Source organism: Podarcis muralis, chromosome 7 (genome assembly GCF_964188315.1).
Source record: "Podarcis muralis chromosome 7, rPodMur119.hap1.1, whole genome shotgun sequence".
NCBI lineage: Eukaryota > Metazoa > Chordata > Lepidosauria > Squamata > Lacertidae > Podarcis > Podarcis muralis.
Genome location: NC_135661.1, coordinates 30,157,162 through 30,171,228, shown reverse-complemented (window position 1 = coordinate 30,171,228; position 14,067 = coordinate 30,157,162). Strand labels below are relative to the sequence as shown.

Below are 14,067 nucleotides of genomic sequence, written 5' to 3'. Positions count from 1 at the left end.
CTCTTCATGACCTGGGTTGGTCCTTGCTCCTGCAGAAAGCCTGTGTGTATCAGGCAATTCTTTGCTGATTGGAATGCAGAGCGGGAGAAAAGTTTCAGTGCTAAATGAGTGTTTGGACATGGAGGATGCCTCTGTTGCAGAATGCACAACACAAAAGCTCAGAGGCTTCACCTTGGGAATGACAGAAGGCCTTTGGGAGGAGAGGAATCTGGACCTGGTCTCTTTAAAAGGCGTTATTTGATTCACTGTGAGGGTCTGTGCTCACCAGCCCTTCACTTCTAATGGAAATCCATTTGCTTTAGGACCACCATTTCCTGACAGAAAACATACACTATGAAAGGAGGACAATCTTTATACAGATAGGTAGCCGTGTTGGTCTGCCATAGTCAAAACAAAAAAAATTCCTTCCAGTAGCACCTTAAAGACCAACTAAGTTAGTTCTTGGTATGAGCTTTCGTGTGCATGCTGTGTATCTGAAGAAGTGTGCATGCACACGAAAGCTCATACCAAGAACTAACTTGTTGTTGTTTAGTCGTTTAGTCGTGTCCGACTCTTCGTGACCCCATGGACCAGAGCACGCCAGGCACTCCTGTCTTCCACCGCCTCCCGCAGTTTGGTCAGGCTCCTTCATGGATCACTGCCTTGCCGTGGCGAAGGGGCTTGAATAACTCAGAGAAGTTATGAGCTATGCCGTGCAGGGCCACCCAAGATGGACAGGTCATAGTGGAGAGTTTTGACCAAACGTGATCCACCTGGAGCAGGAACCGGCAAGCCACTCCAGTATCCCTGCCAAGAAAACTCCATGGACAAAGGCAACAGGCATATAAAAGAACTAACTTAGTTGGTCTTTAAGGTGCTACTGGAAGGAATATTTATACAGTGAGAGACTCTAGGATCATCCACACTTCCCTTTGCCCCACAATTTCTTCTGTTTGGTTTCTAGGCAGGGGTCTGAGAGGTTTTTCTTTCGTCCCACTGCTTTCTTTGGGAAAACCCATGATTTACCACTGAATCAGAACAAAGTCAAGCAGCAGAAAACCCAGTTGATGCTCATTCCCATTCAGCAATAAACCACAGGTTTTCCTGGGGAAAGCTGTGGGACAAAGGAAAAACCTCTCAGACCCCTGCCTACAAATCGCAGGACAGTGTGGTTGAGCCCTGTGTGCCATCAGGAGTACATGTCTGCCTTCTATCTATGGCGTGTTCTATTTATTTGTTTATTTACTTCATAAAATTTATGCACCACTTGATTGTAAAAAAACCTCAAAGCAGTTTACTATGAAAATAAAACATTAAAATTATCAGTAAAAACTACCCTTTCAAAAATTCAATAAATAAATAAATCAGCAATAAATTAAAAACATGCATCAACATTCTACATGCCTGAACAGGCTTACCTAAGCAAAAATTCTTCAGCAGGTGCCGAAAAGCGTACTGTGAAAGCTCCTGCCTTGTGTCAATAGGCATGGAGTTCCAGAGTATAATGGAGCTCTGCATGTGCTCAGATACGTGTCAGAGGCTTTGGCAGTCCTGTTGCTCTCCCAAAGATACTGTTCCTATAGCCTACTGTTGCCAAGCCTCAGAATGTTGCATACAACTATATGGTCAAATATTAAGAAATGGGTCCCCAAATACACGTTTAGCTCCAGAGTGGATTCTGGGTCTGAAAAGGTTGAAGATACCTGATCTATACATTTTCTTATTACAAACAAAATAGACCTGAAGAGGACTGAAGAGTCCCTCTAGGGTTATATTTAAACAACAAATGCCACAGTCCTCCTGCTGACAGTGATTCACTTCAAATGCTTGCTGTTTTTCATTGGCTTGCAGTTTTAGATTGGGCACAGGCTGATGATCAGTTTTTCTCTTGTTCCCTGGAAAGACCAACCATCGAGGATTTTTTCTCTTGCTCTAGCAGCCAAGCGCATCGACAGCTACGGCAAAGCTTTGCTCCCTTTGCTTTATCTCAGCAGATTCAAGTGGGAGAAGAATTTATATGTAGAATGTGAAAAGGCCATGTTAAGTTTTCATGTGACCATGGATAATCCTGGCATCTGTTTCTGCAAACTTTTCAGATTGTTCTTGTAAGTTAATGAAAGAGATGAATTGTTACGACGTAGGCCTTAGTTAGCTGAGCAGGCAACAGACTCCGTAAGTTTTCAAACAAATAAAAGCGAAAGACAATGGGAACCTGTGGCCCTTCTGACTTTGTTCAATGCCCAGTGCTATTTTCCTAGAAAAAGAGGTGCCAAAAATCACCACGAACACCTCCCTTGTTCTCTTAGAATGGCAATGGAGAGGTGCTGGAACCCACCTGAAAGGTGCCAGAACTGAGTTTCCGTGAGTTCCCCCTGAAAAAAAGCACTGCCAGCTCCCATTATCTCTGACGGTTGGGAGTCCAAGAGCCTCTGGAGGGCCACATGGTTCCTATCCTGGAGTTGGGAGGCTGCAACAGCACATTCTAGCACATGCAGAATGTAAACATGTCAAAGGACTTGGGTTCAGGCCTAACCATCCTGGTTTCTGCAGGTAGGCAAATGGCAGGAGACAGCTGCGAATTTTGCTCTTGCTCAGCCTTGGCTTTCTCCTCTGCTTCTTCCTTGTGACCAAACAGAATTTGCACATAAAAGTGGGACCTCCCCTTGACCCACCCACCCACCAAGGGCGCCTGCTGGCCAGCTGAAAAACCGCTGGCATGTCCTGTATGTGGCTTAATGTCTTCAGCTCTCTTCTGATTCCACTCAGCTATTTCTGTCCCACACATCAACATTCCTTCTCTCCCTCCCTCGCTTCCAGTGGAAACTGCAAGCAGACGCCACCAACTTAGATGGCTTTAAAAGAGGACTAGGCACATTCATGGCTAACAGGGACGGCTAGCCAGGATGGCTATGCTGCGCCTGCAGAGTTGGAGGCAGCAATGCTTCTGAATACCAGTTGCGGGAAATCTCAGGAGGGAGAGAGAGCCCTTGTGCTCGAATCCTGCTGGCCTCTGTGATGCTGAATAAGATGGGCCATTGGGCTCTTCTGGTGGTCTGATGGAACACACACGCTTCTTGAAGGAAGCGCAGTACCTTAAACACACAGCCAGACTTTGACTTGAAAAAGAAAGACACACCCATTCCTCCAGATAGGACGAAGGAAGGAAGATACAGTAAAAGGTCTTGCCTGGTAGGAGTGGGGAGAGCATCATTTTGAAAGATGGCAATCCAGAGATGCGAAAAGATTTCGCCTGCATGCAGTTCTGCCTTTTGTGCAGCTGGTTATAGGAATGGCCTCTTGAAAAGTAACTGCTTTGGTGCATCCTCGGTCCCCTCCCCTCTCGGCTGCCACACTAAGTGGGAGGGTGGTGGCAACAATTATCAGAGATTGGCAACACCATGGAGCTGTTGTGTTGCAGCTGGGCAGCAAAGGGAATGGGAGAGAATGGGAATGGGAGACACACCCCAGTTCTTGTTTCCCTTGCCTTCTGCCCCCTCTCCCCTCTGTGTTGCTCCGTAAAAGCACTACCCTCTGTGAAGCAGAGCGTTTCCTTCTCTTCTGCGAAGGTTGGGCTTTGGAAAGAGAACTCATATAGCAATGCTGCCTCCCTAGAAAAGGGGGAAATAGAAGCCTTTGATCCACAAAAACCACTCCCCTAGGCCCTGATGGGTGAAAGACTATAAAACTAAATCTCTCCCCTGAGGGCCACCCCACCCCTCAGCCTTCAAGGCCTGAGTCCAGATCCTGCAAAAAGGTGCAAAGAGTCAAGTCCTGCAGAGATCTGGCAGTGCCATCTCCCATGTGTTGTGCAGTGACTAGTGATGTACAGGGTCTTCTTCCGTTGTGGCTGTTACTGCATTACAACAAAGTCCTGATGGCAGGAAGACGCCTGCTTGCCCCTGAGCTACAAGGGGAGCCTCTGCACAAAAATGTGAGGCCATCAAGAACTATTTATTCGCCCCCGCCACCCCAAAAAAGGCATCTCAACTAGCATTTATTCATTTGAATATATTAATTCTCTCCAGCAACTATGTTTCTTCTTAACCCTCAACTGTTCCACTGTTCCTCCCGTATACGTGGTGTCTCTTGTACACATTGAGCCACCCGCGCAGAGTCTCTGCCACTCCTGCTGTCTGCCCCAGAGATCAGTGCCAAGCGAGTTTGAGGCAGCTGTAGCCCCGAGGATGGAATCTCAGGGCTCGATGCCATTTCCAGCTTCCGGTTCAGTAAGGAGCCTCGCTCTCTATCTCAGGAGCTGGCATGTGGTGCAGAAATAATTTTTCCGTTTATTTTTAACTAGCTCGGTAAGCGTGTATGCGTGTGTCTGTGTCCTTCTGTTTTGCAGCGTTTGGTTTCCACTTGCAGAAGCTGTGAGGGCCTTGGGGGCAAGCGGTCAACCTCACCAGGGGCTCCTCCTCTTCCTCCCAGGAGACCTGGCCGTCCACAGGGCATCCGCCCCGTGCCTCAGCCAACGTCTGACTTGGATTGCAGGTTGTGGGTGGCAGTTATGTAACCCTCCTCAGACAACATCAGGTAGTTTTGCATCAGGGAAACCAAGCAGATTATGGAAGGAAGAACGATGTGAGACCAAAAGCAAGCCAGGCAAACTCTAGAGCTAGTGATAAAGCTATACTCTCCATGCCTTCTGCCACATGACTCAGGGTGCAGAGTAATGTACAGGTATCAGTCTTGGGGGTGTCAGAAGGAGCGTGGCCAGAGAATTCATGGGTGAGCAAATATTTGAATCTGACTCCAATACCAGTACAGTGGTATCTCGGGTTACATACACTTCAGGTTACCTACGCTTCAGGTTACAGACTCCGCTAACCCAGAAATTGTACCTCCGGAACAAATTAAGTACTTAACCCAAGGTACCACTGTATCCCCTATGGCACCCACAAAAGGCCTCAGAAAATCTCCCCTCCATAACCTGCAATACAATGCAAGACTATTTCTCTGCCTGTTCAGCCCCTGCTTCCTCAACTCCATTCCTGCGTCCAACCTCCTTGAACACAACCACATTTCACTGAGCACCAAGATGGGGCTCTGCCCTCGTTCCCCTCCTGGGCAGAGGAGAGGTGCAAAGAGCTTCTCCTTGTGAGCGGGGTGTCCACACACGGCCATAAGGTGTGTTCGCTGCCTTCTGCACATTGTTTTTTTTGCCAGCGTCCACACACTGTTGTCTTCAAATTGTTGGTAAGTCATTCTTTGGGTGTTCTCAAAGCGTCTTTCAGTTGCACATTTATAGGCCATTGTTCTACATTTCACAATGCGTTCCAGAACTACTTCTTAGTTTAATTATGGTGGTTTTTAATGTGGTGGCAGAGAAGGAAGTTTGGCAGCATGGACCCCTTCCAAACTGAGGCTGGACAGTTTAGGTGCTAAGCATTTGCACAACTGGACTGCTTAAGTGTCTGCCGTTTATTTGCAAGCAAAAAGGGTGGGCACCTCAGAAGGAGCCACCTCCTAGGCCATGCCCACGTAACCTCCTAGGCTCTGCGCAGGTATCCCGCCAGGTCCACCAGCCCCCACTGGATGCTGGGAATCTGAGTCTAGAGAGGTCTGGGGGGAGCCAACGTGGCTTAGAATAAACGTAGCAATGGAAATGTTTGCCAGCAAATTCTGGTGCCGCGTGCCCCTCCCTCACTTGGGCCCTGGCACTGCTCCTGCCTTGGCCAGAAGCAAAAACGGACCAAGGGCTTTGTTCTGCTGGAAGGTCCAGCAGGGAAGGGGTCAAGGCCCTTCTGCCTCTGAACTACTGTTCCCCTTCCCCAACGCTGCTGCTGCCACCCTGTGCCTGGCATTTCAAGTGGGCAGGGCAGGCAGGGAGGGGGGAGACAGACAGCCTTTGCTTGTTCTCCTCTCCCTCCAGTCCTCTCCCAGCTTTTCTTCTTCCTGGGCCTCCTTCAGCAGGCGGGAAATAAAAGGTTTTCTGTTCCCTCTATGCTAATAAGCCTGGATGTCTTTGCCACAAGTTGCCTTTCTCTCTCTCTCTCTCTCTCTCTCTCTCTCTCTCTTTCTGCCAGACCTCTGGGAAACGTCCGTGCCAAGGAAGGAGAAAGTGGAAATTTGCTGCACACCAAATGGCTGCTTACAGGGCGCCTTGGGGAGCCTCAGTGTTCACCCTTCTATAGTATTTGCCCCCCTCCCTTCTTTTTTGGCTAGCAGACATGGAGCGATGCAGAGGGAGTTAGGCTGGTGCTGCCAAGAGCCACACGGTGTGGCTGTCAAGCCTTGCAGAATTCACTGTGGCATAAAACCCCCCTTGGGCTGGAGCTCAGGTTGGCACATGCGTAGAATCACAGAATGCTAGAGTTGGAAAGGGTCCCCAAGTGGTCATCCAGCCCAGCCCTTGCAATGCTTAAATGTACAGTGGTACCTCGGGTTAAGTACTTAATTCGTTCCGGAGGTCCGTTCTTAACCTGAAACTGTTCTTAACCTGAAGCACCACTTTAGCTAATGGGGCCTCTTGCTGCTGCTGCACCGCCGGGAGCACGATTTCTGTTCTCATCCTGAAGCAAAGTTCTTAACCTGAAGCACTATTTCTGGGTTAGCAAAGTCTGTAACCTGAAGCGTATGTAACCCAAGGTACCACTGTATTTTCCGGCATTTCTCCACCTTGACAGTGCATCTGTCAGGGGCTCCTTCCAGGCACTGCGGATGTTTGGGGGGGGTACCCAGCCACAGTTCACTGCAGGCCAGGAAGGAGGTAGGAATAACTTGCTGGCGGAAGCCCCCTCACCTATTGCTCCCCACCCTGACTCCAGTGAACAGCAGAGCTGTGGGGCAGAGGAGGGAGGGCCCCCACCTGCCTCCTGAGGAACTTAATTGCTCAGTCCCATCAGCCAAGTGCAAAAGGACCCTTGGCACCAGTGGCGTAGCGTGGGTTGTCAGCACCCGGGGCAAGGCAAGTAATTTGCGCCCCCTAACCCGTGGATTTGCGCCCCCTAACCCGTGGATTTGCGCCCCCTAACCTGTGGATTTGCCCTAACCCCAGATGTTGCGCCCGGTGCGGCCGGCCCCCCCTGCACCCCCCACGCTACGCCACTGCTTGGCACTAACCAGATTGCTGGCATAGAGCCGGTGCTTCTGTGTAGGACGTATTGCACCCTTTAATATGTTTCTAGCCCACCTTCTCCCCAAGCTGCGATTCAAGGTAGCTTACAGCATTTAAAAACACCAGTTATAGAATACAGGGTAACTAGTTAGAAACAATACAGTGGTACCTCGGGTTAAGTACTTAATTCGTTCCAGAGGTCCGTTCTTAACCTGAAACTGTTCTTAACCTGCAGCACCACTTTAGCTAATGGGGCCTCCCGCTGTTGCCACGCCGCCGGAACACGATTTCTGTTCTCATCCTGAAGCAAAGTTCTTAACCCGAGGTACTACAGTGGTACCTCAGGTTACATACGCTTTAGGTTACATATGCTTCAGGTTACAGACTCCGCTAACCCAGAAATAGTGCTTCAGGTTAAGAACTTTGCTTCAGGATGAGAACAGAAATTGGGCTCTGGTGGCGCGGCAGCAGCAGGAGGTCCCATTAGCTAAAGTGGTGCTTCAGGTTAAGAACAGTTTCAGGTTAAGTACGGACCTCCGGAACGAATTAAGTACTTAACCTGAGGTACCACTGTATTTCTGGGTTAGTGGAGTCTGTAACCTGAAGCGTATGTAACCTGAAGTGTATGTAACCCGAGGTACCACTGTAATTTAAATGCTCCCATTGAAATATCATTTGCCCCAACAGATGCAGCCCAGTGACCAGAGCCTGCTTCTGATGGTGTGGAAAAGGAAAAACCTCTTTTTTTATATTTTTACAATTGAACTAAGGCCGCGGTTTCTTTGAACTGCTCTAGCAGGAATGATCTGTATGATCCAAATGTCTTTGCAAATTCTATGTTTAGCATTTCCAGAGTGTGGAAGTTGTCCCTTAAATACAGGACTAATCCTGGAGTGTGAGCCAGTCAGGAGGACGATGGGGGCACACTTTTCTTTCACACATGGAAGAGGAGTGGGTGGTAAAGTATTTTGATCACTGCTCCATTCAGGAGACGCAACTTCTCTTGGTTCATAAGATCTGCTCCCTCCCGTTTTTAGCCTCACAGCAACCCTGCGAAGTAGGCTATGCTGAGAGACATCATGGTGTCTGAAGCAGAGCATGCCCAGTCACAAGCAGAAAAAGAAAATGCTTTACTGGATGAGTGAGCAGCTTCCTGGATACCAGAGGCTCTTCGGCTGCGATTCTTGCTTTGCGGGGGGGGGGGGCTGGATTAGATGACCCTCAGAGGTCCCTTCCAACTCTACAAGTCTGCAGTTTTATGAAACGCCCCCTCATTCCCTCGTCCCCTTCCTCCAGCTACATGAAACACAACAACAACTGCGTCCTCGCACGGGCCAGTGGCCTGGGAGCTGTCTGCACGTGTTCAGAGGTCCACAACTCTGGGTTTGGATGCGTCGCTCGCTCTGGTATGCAGGCTTCGATTTCAGATGCTTGGCATGCACGCAGCTGCCTCTTGACTCCTCTATTCTTCTCCCTTCCCTGCTTCACAGCAGCCGGACTGGTGCATTTAAAGAGAGAGGAAGGAAAGCCTTTTTTTAAAAAAAAACCCTCCTGTAATGTTTGGGGAATTTCAATTGGCATCCCAGGCCTTTTTCCAGCCAACGGAATAACGGTGCAGCTGGGTTTGAATTGCAGGGAACGCCTCCCTGCCTGTTTCCCAACTCCTGCCGCAGCTGCTCCAGGCAGACAGACAGAAGGGCTGGCTGGCATTCCTGGATCTGATGGGGACAGCTCTCCCCTGGGGCCAGAGAGAGACCCCTGGCTCCTAGCTGCTGACCCTCCGCCCGGTCCCGGAGCGCCCCCATCATGCCGTGGCTGGATTTCTTCTGGGCTTGCTTCAAGAGGCCGAAGGTAAGGGAGCTCCCCCTTCAAAACCTCTCTGAGGCTTTCGCCACGGGTGACAGCTGCCGCGACACTTTCGATTGCCAAGGTCTCCTCTTTGGTTCAATTTCTTCCGCAGCAGATTGCCCCGCTGTGCCTGGCTCCTGTTGTTGCATGTTAGGCAGGGAACCAGCCTGTGGCAGCTAAGTTACCTTTTAAAAAAGGTATTTGACAGAGCAGCAGCAGCAACAACAACAACACCCATCAAGTTTTAAGATTCTCAAATGCTGCAAATTGAAACATCTCAAACTACGGTTGCCGGAATTAAGCAGCATATATATGATGCCTTTGGGTGGCCTTTGGCTAAGGCAGTGATGGCAAACCTTTTATAGATGGAATGCCCAAACTGAAACCCAAAACCCACTTATTTATCGCAAAGTGCCAACACGGCAATTTAACCTGAATACTGAGGTTTTTAGTTTAGATAAAAACAACTCATGTAGTAACATATTTTGTCTCAAAAGAAAAACACAATGACAGAGCTTTCAATGATACAAACAACTTGTAAAAGTTTGCATTAAGATGATCCAAACTAAGTAAGGAAAGCAATCCCATGTGCTTTCATTGACTTAAAATTATTTGGCAGAGAATTCCACAGTTTAATGATTCCCCACTTTTAAGCTCCAGCCCGAGCAAGCAAGTGATCTCAGCGTGGCCCTCTGAGTGCGTCCCCCATCACATTGCCATTTCCTGAAAGGGCCCCAGGGGCTGCCCCATGTGCTAGCCCCACTCCCTCGCCCAGCCCCGACTGGCCCCTACGCAGGGTGTCCGGCATGGCCGAAGGCTGTGTAAAGCCTCCACCTCGCAGCAGCAGCAGGAGGAAGGTGGCTGGTGGTGGCAGCACGCCTCTGAGTGCGTGCAGAGCGCTGCGCCCTCCCCACCCACAGTGGAGGGTCCCCAAGGGAAAACTTTAGCTCGGATGCATTGGGCAATGTCTGCTGTCTGAGGGCTAAGCCTGCTGGCAACAGCAGCATATGAGACTGAATGCCTAGTATCCAGCAGAGAAACCTTCAATCATCAATGCACAGGTTGCAAATGATCTGTGTTATTGTTTGGGGGAAGGAAGAAGCCTGCACCCCAAATCTGTCCAACAGATAAAACAGGGACAAAATAAAGACAATAGATGTTATTTTTTGGAGGAGGCGGAGAAAATAGGTGTAGCTTGACTGCATGAGACTGTGGGTTACAGTTGCAGGGGGCAGGAGAGGCTATCTGCAGTGGGTGCCCCCAGGGTTTTGGCTTGAACTGAGTCCCGCATGCTGTGCTCATACACTGAGCTTTAGTTTTGCATGGACTGAGTTCCTATGAATGTATGCTGATAAGACACACACACACAGTGGCGTAGCGTGGGTTGTCAGCACCCGGGGCAAGGCAAGTAATTTGCGCCCCCTAACCCATGGATTTGCGCCCCCTAACCCTAACCCCCAGATGTTGCGCCCGGTGCGGCCAGCCCCCCCTGCACCCCCCACGCTACGCCACTGCACACACACACACACACACACACACACCCCTGCTTCCTTGCAAAGGGGGGGATTCAGAGGTCAGCCAGAGCTGCAGCATGCAACTGGTTAGGGATCAAGAGGCTGTTCGGGGGCTTTGCCACAAAGAGCCTCCAAAGCCAACAGTTATTTGCTTGCACAAGGCCATTCCAGCGGCTTCTTTAAAAAGAAAACCCAGAATACCCACAAATTGCACAGTTGTTACTCAGTTGCTGTGGTGGATCCCCACAACGAGACTGAGCTGCTAGTTCCAAGGTAGGCAAGTTGTCCTATTTCCTGGGATAGCTCAGTTGGGAGCTCAGCACGAGACTCTTAATCTCAGGATCATGGGTTTGAGCCCCACATTGGCCAAAATATTCCTGCAATGCAGGGGTTGGACTAGATGACCCTCGTGACTCTTCTCCAATTCTCCAAATTCTATTATCCTGTGCAGTGCTGGTACAGAGCTATTTTTCCCCTTTGGCAAGGCTATTTTGTGTGGTAGGCAAGGCTAACTACTTTCGCACCCCCCTAAAAAAAATATTTCTTACTTTGATTTTCAAAAACAGGAGTCTTGTAGAAATGATAAAATTGTTCAAAATATAAATAAAAACAAATCAGAAATTCACAAGATATAACAAAAAATAATCTGTATAAAGCTGTGCCCCTCAAAGTGGTCCGCACCCTAGGCAGCTGCTTAGCTGGCTTAAGGATAGCAGAGGCCCTGCTTCTGTGCGTGAAATGCAAGTGCCCTGTCCCCAATGTAAAGATTCACCTGCTGGACGCGATCAGCTCAGGCTGCAATCCTAGGCACACCCGCTTGCTGCAAGTCCCTCTAGTATTTTTATCTGAAGAAGTGTGCATGCACACGAAAGCTTATACCCAGAACAAACTTAGTTGGTCTCTAAGGTGCTACTGGACAATTTTTTTTAGTATTTTTATTGCCATTACTAATTACCTGCCCTTCACCCTAAGGTCCCGCGATGGATTGCAACACTGAAACACAAAATTTAAATCTATAAATCAGTTTGTACACATGTTCGTCCAGGGGCCCATGTTCCAATATATTTTAAGCACCTGGGCATGTCCCTGGCCAATGTAATCTCTTTGTCAAGAGTTAAATATTGTGCCAGGGTCCCTGTCCTCCTCACATACTAAGGGAGAAGAGAGAGAAACAGAAGAAACAGAAGAGGGAGAGCCCAGGGGCCGTCATGTTGGAGGAGGCAGCTGTGGAGTGTTGCACAAGATGTCAGAGGGCAGGAATGTCTGCAGGAAATTTATCCCATTTGCTGGAGGGAGAAATCCACCCAGTCCCTAGGAGCAAGGCTCATTGGGCTGGGGAGAGGCTGCCCCTAACTAAGGTCACTTGCATTTAATATTCCTCATACACCCTCTGTAGGAGGCCTCCCTAGAGTCTCAAGGGACCTTGGAGAAGAAGTTTAGGAATGTCCCATTCTCATGAATTTCACTTTCCCACAGGCCGTTGGGGACCCTCTTTCCTGTCTCAAGCTCAGGGGCTTAAGGAAGAGGCACTGGGACACTGGCCTCTAGCTGTTGTGAATCAGTAGGTTTTTTTTTCTTTTAAGGGGGATAGAAGACTCAAGGGCAGGTCTGGAAAAACTCAGATATCAGCCCAGCTTTGAGAGTTCCAACCAGGTGGAACGCACAGCATGTTGGGGACGGGACTTGCTCCAGTCTCCAGCAGGCTCTTTCAGCTTCTACAGAAGTCTTTGCCACCCTGATATACACCTCAAGATGCTTTGAACTCCCATCTGCCCTATCCAGCACTGCCATGCCAGCTGGGGCTCATGCAACATCTGCTCCGAAAGGTCTGGAGCCTGTGACCCTGTGTCTGTTGAGCTGAGAACCTACGAGAGTCAACTTGGTGAGCTACCCAGACCAGGACTTTAATTGCACTCGGAGCTGCCTGTGATGAAAGTGTTCAGTAGCCCAGTTTCAAAACGGTTCCTTCCAATTGCTTATTTCCCCTGTTCTTCGATGGCCCTTTTGCAGCCCTGAGTTTTCAGTAGGGCAAGCGAAGGTCGCTATGAAACTGCTCCTGATTAAGGAGACGGCGGAGGCTCTTCCTCATCATATATATTTAACTGACCTTTCTACACAAATAGCCCAACCATTGTTTTGGATCTATTATTACCCAAAGGCACTACCATTAGCCACTGGTGTCACCCCTGCCCCCCTGCCCCCTTGAATACTGCATCATGGTAAAAAAAAATTGTCTTTGTAAAACTAGCTTTGGAAATTTGGTTGGGATCTTTGTCCATGGCCAAGGTTTCCAAGAATAAGGCTGCCATGTGTTTCAAAGGATTGCATGGGATGTATAGAGAGAGGTGTGTGGGTTGAATAACTTACCTTTATTGTTATGTGTTATTTTTTTCAGTGCTTCACATCACTGGACCGGAGGAGGGACGTGGGTGAGTTGCAGTGACCTCTGTCTTCATTCAGTCTTTCATTTGTTGCTGGGACATTTGTTGCATACCACAGGCAGAATGCACTAAATTCTATGCATCCCAGAGAACCCAGATCAGGGCTGTGTGAGCCCCAGTGCCCTAATCAATCCATCCATCCATCCATCCATCCATCCATCCATCCATCCATCCATCCATCAATCAATCATTGTGTTTGACTAAAAGCCATGACTAAAAGTTCAATGACAGATCCAGCAAGTGAGTTAAAACCCGCACTTGCCATTCCTCCCCCTTTTCTTCTTCTTCTTTCTAATTGTTTAAACCAATTCATGAACCAAGAACTTACACATTGACCACTAATAATGAAACGTAAGTTGTAGATATGTTTCCACATTTATTATGCTATTTTTGTGATATACGACACGAGAAAATTTGGTATACTTATTTGTATAACATTATTCTTGTTTATTGGGGGGGCGCGGGTGGCGCTGTGGGTAAAAGCCTCAGCGCCTAGGGCTTGCCGATCGAAAGGTCGGCGGTTCGAATCCCCACAGCGGGGTGCGCTCCCGTTGTTCAGTCCCAGCGCCTGCCAACCTAGCAGTTCGAAAGCACCCCCGGGTGCAAGTAGATAAATAGGGACCGCTTACTAGCGGGAAGGTAAACGGCGTTTCCATGTTTGTTTATCGGCGTTCCGTGTGCTGTGCTGGCTTGCCAGATGCAGCTTGTCACGCTGGCCACGTGACCTGGAAGTGTCTACGGACAGCGCTGGCTCCTGGCCTATAGAGTGAGATGAGCGCACAACCCTAGAGTCTGGCAAGACTGGCCCGTACGGGCAGGGGTACCTTTACCTTTACCTTATTCTTGTTTATAAAACCCAATAAAAAAACCTAAACACTAAAACTAAAAGAAATCCAGGGATATACATCCATTTCCAATTGGACAAATTAATGAATTGCCTGCACCATGGTAGTCAAGTCTGCCCCTGCCCAGATTCAGGGTCAAGAAAAGCTGAACTGCAGCCTCAAATAACACGTTGTAACATCCGTTTGATTATTCTGTACAATTTACTTAACTTCCAATATCCCTGGAGGAGGGCCCAAAAGTCACGTGGGGGGTGAATAAAAAAGTGGTGGGATGAGGAATCCTGAGGGAATCCAAAGGGTGAGGGGGCTAAAATGCCAAAGGCATGGGGCACTTTTGACTTTGATGAAAGCTGTCCATGCTATACTACTAGCGGCTGTCCATG

At 48.9% G+C, this 14,067-nt stretch overlaps 1 protein-coding gene across 1 annotated transcript in view; it reads left to right on the top strand.

Moving 5' to 3' along the window:
* The first annotated feature begins 8,718 nt into the window (after positions 1–8,718).
* Positions 8,719–14,067, top strand: part of STARD8 (StAR related lipid transfer domain containing 8) — a 68,253-nt gene continuing 62,904 nt past the window's right edge. Inside the window, exons 1-2 of the mRNA XM_077931481.1 lie at positions 8,719–8,887; positions 12,794–12,827. Coding sequence (XP_077787607.1) covers positions 8,843–8,887; positions 12,794–12,827 — 79 coding nt within the window. The 5' untranslated portion in view covers positions 8,719–8,842. The remainder of the gene's footprint in view (positions 8,888–12,793; positions 12,828–14,067) is intronic.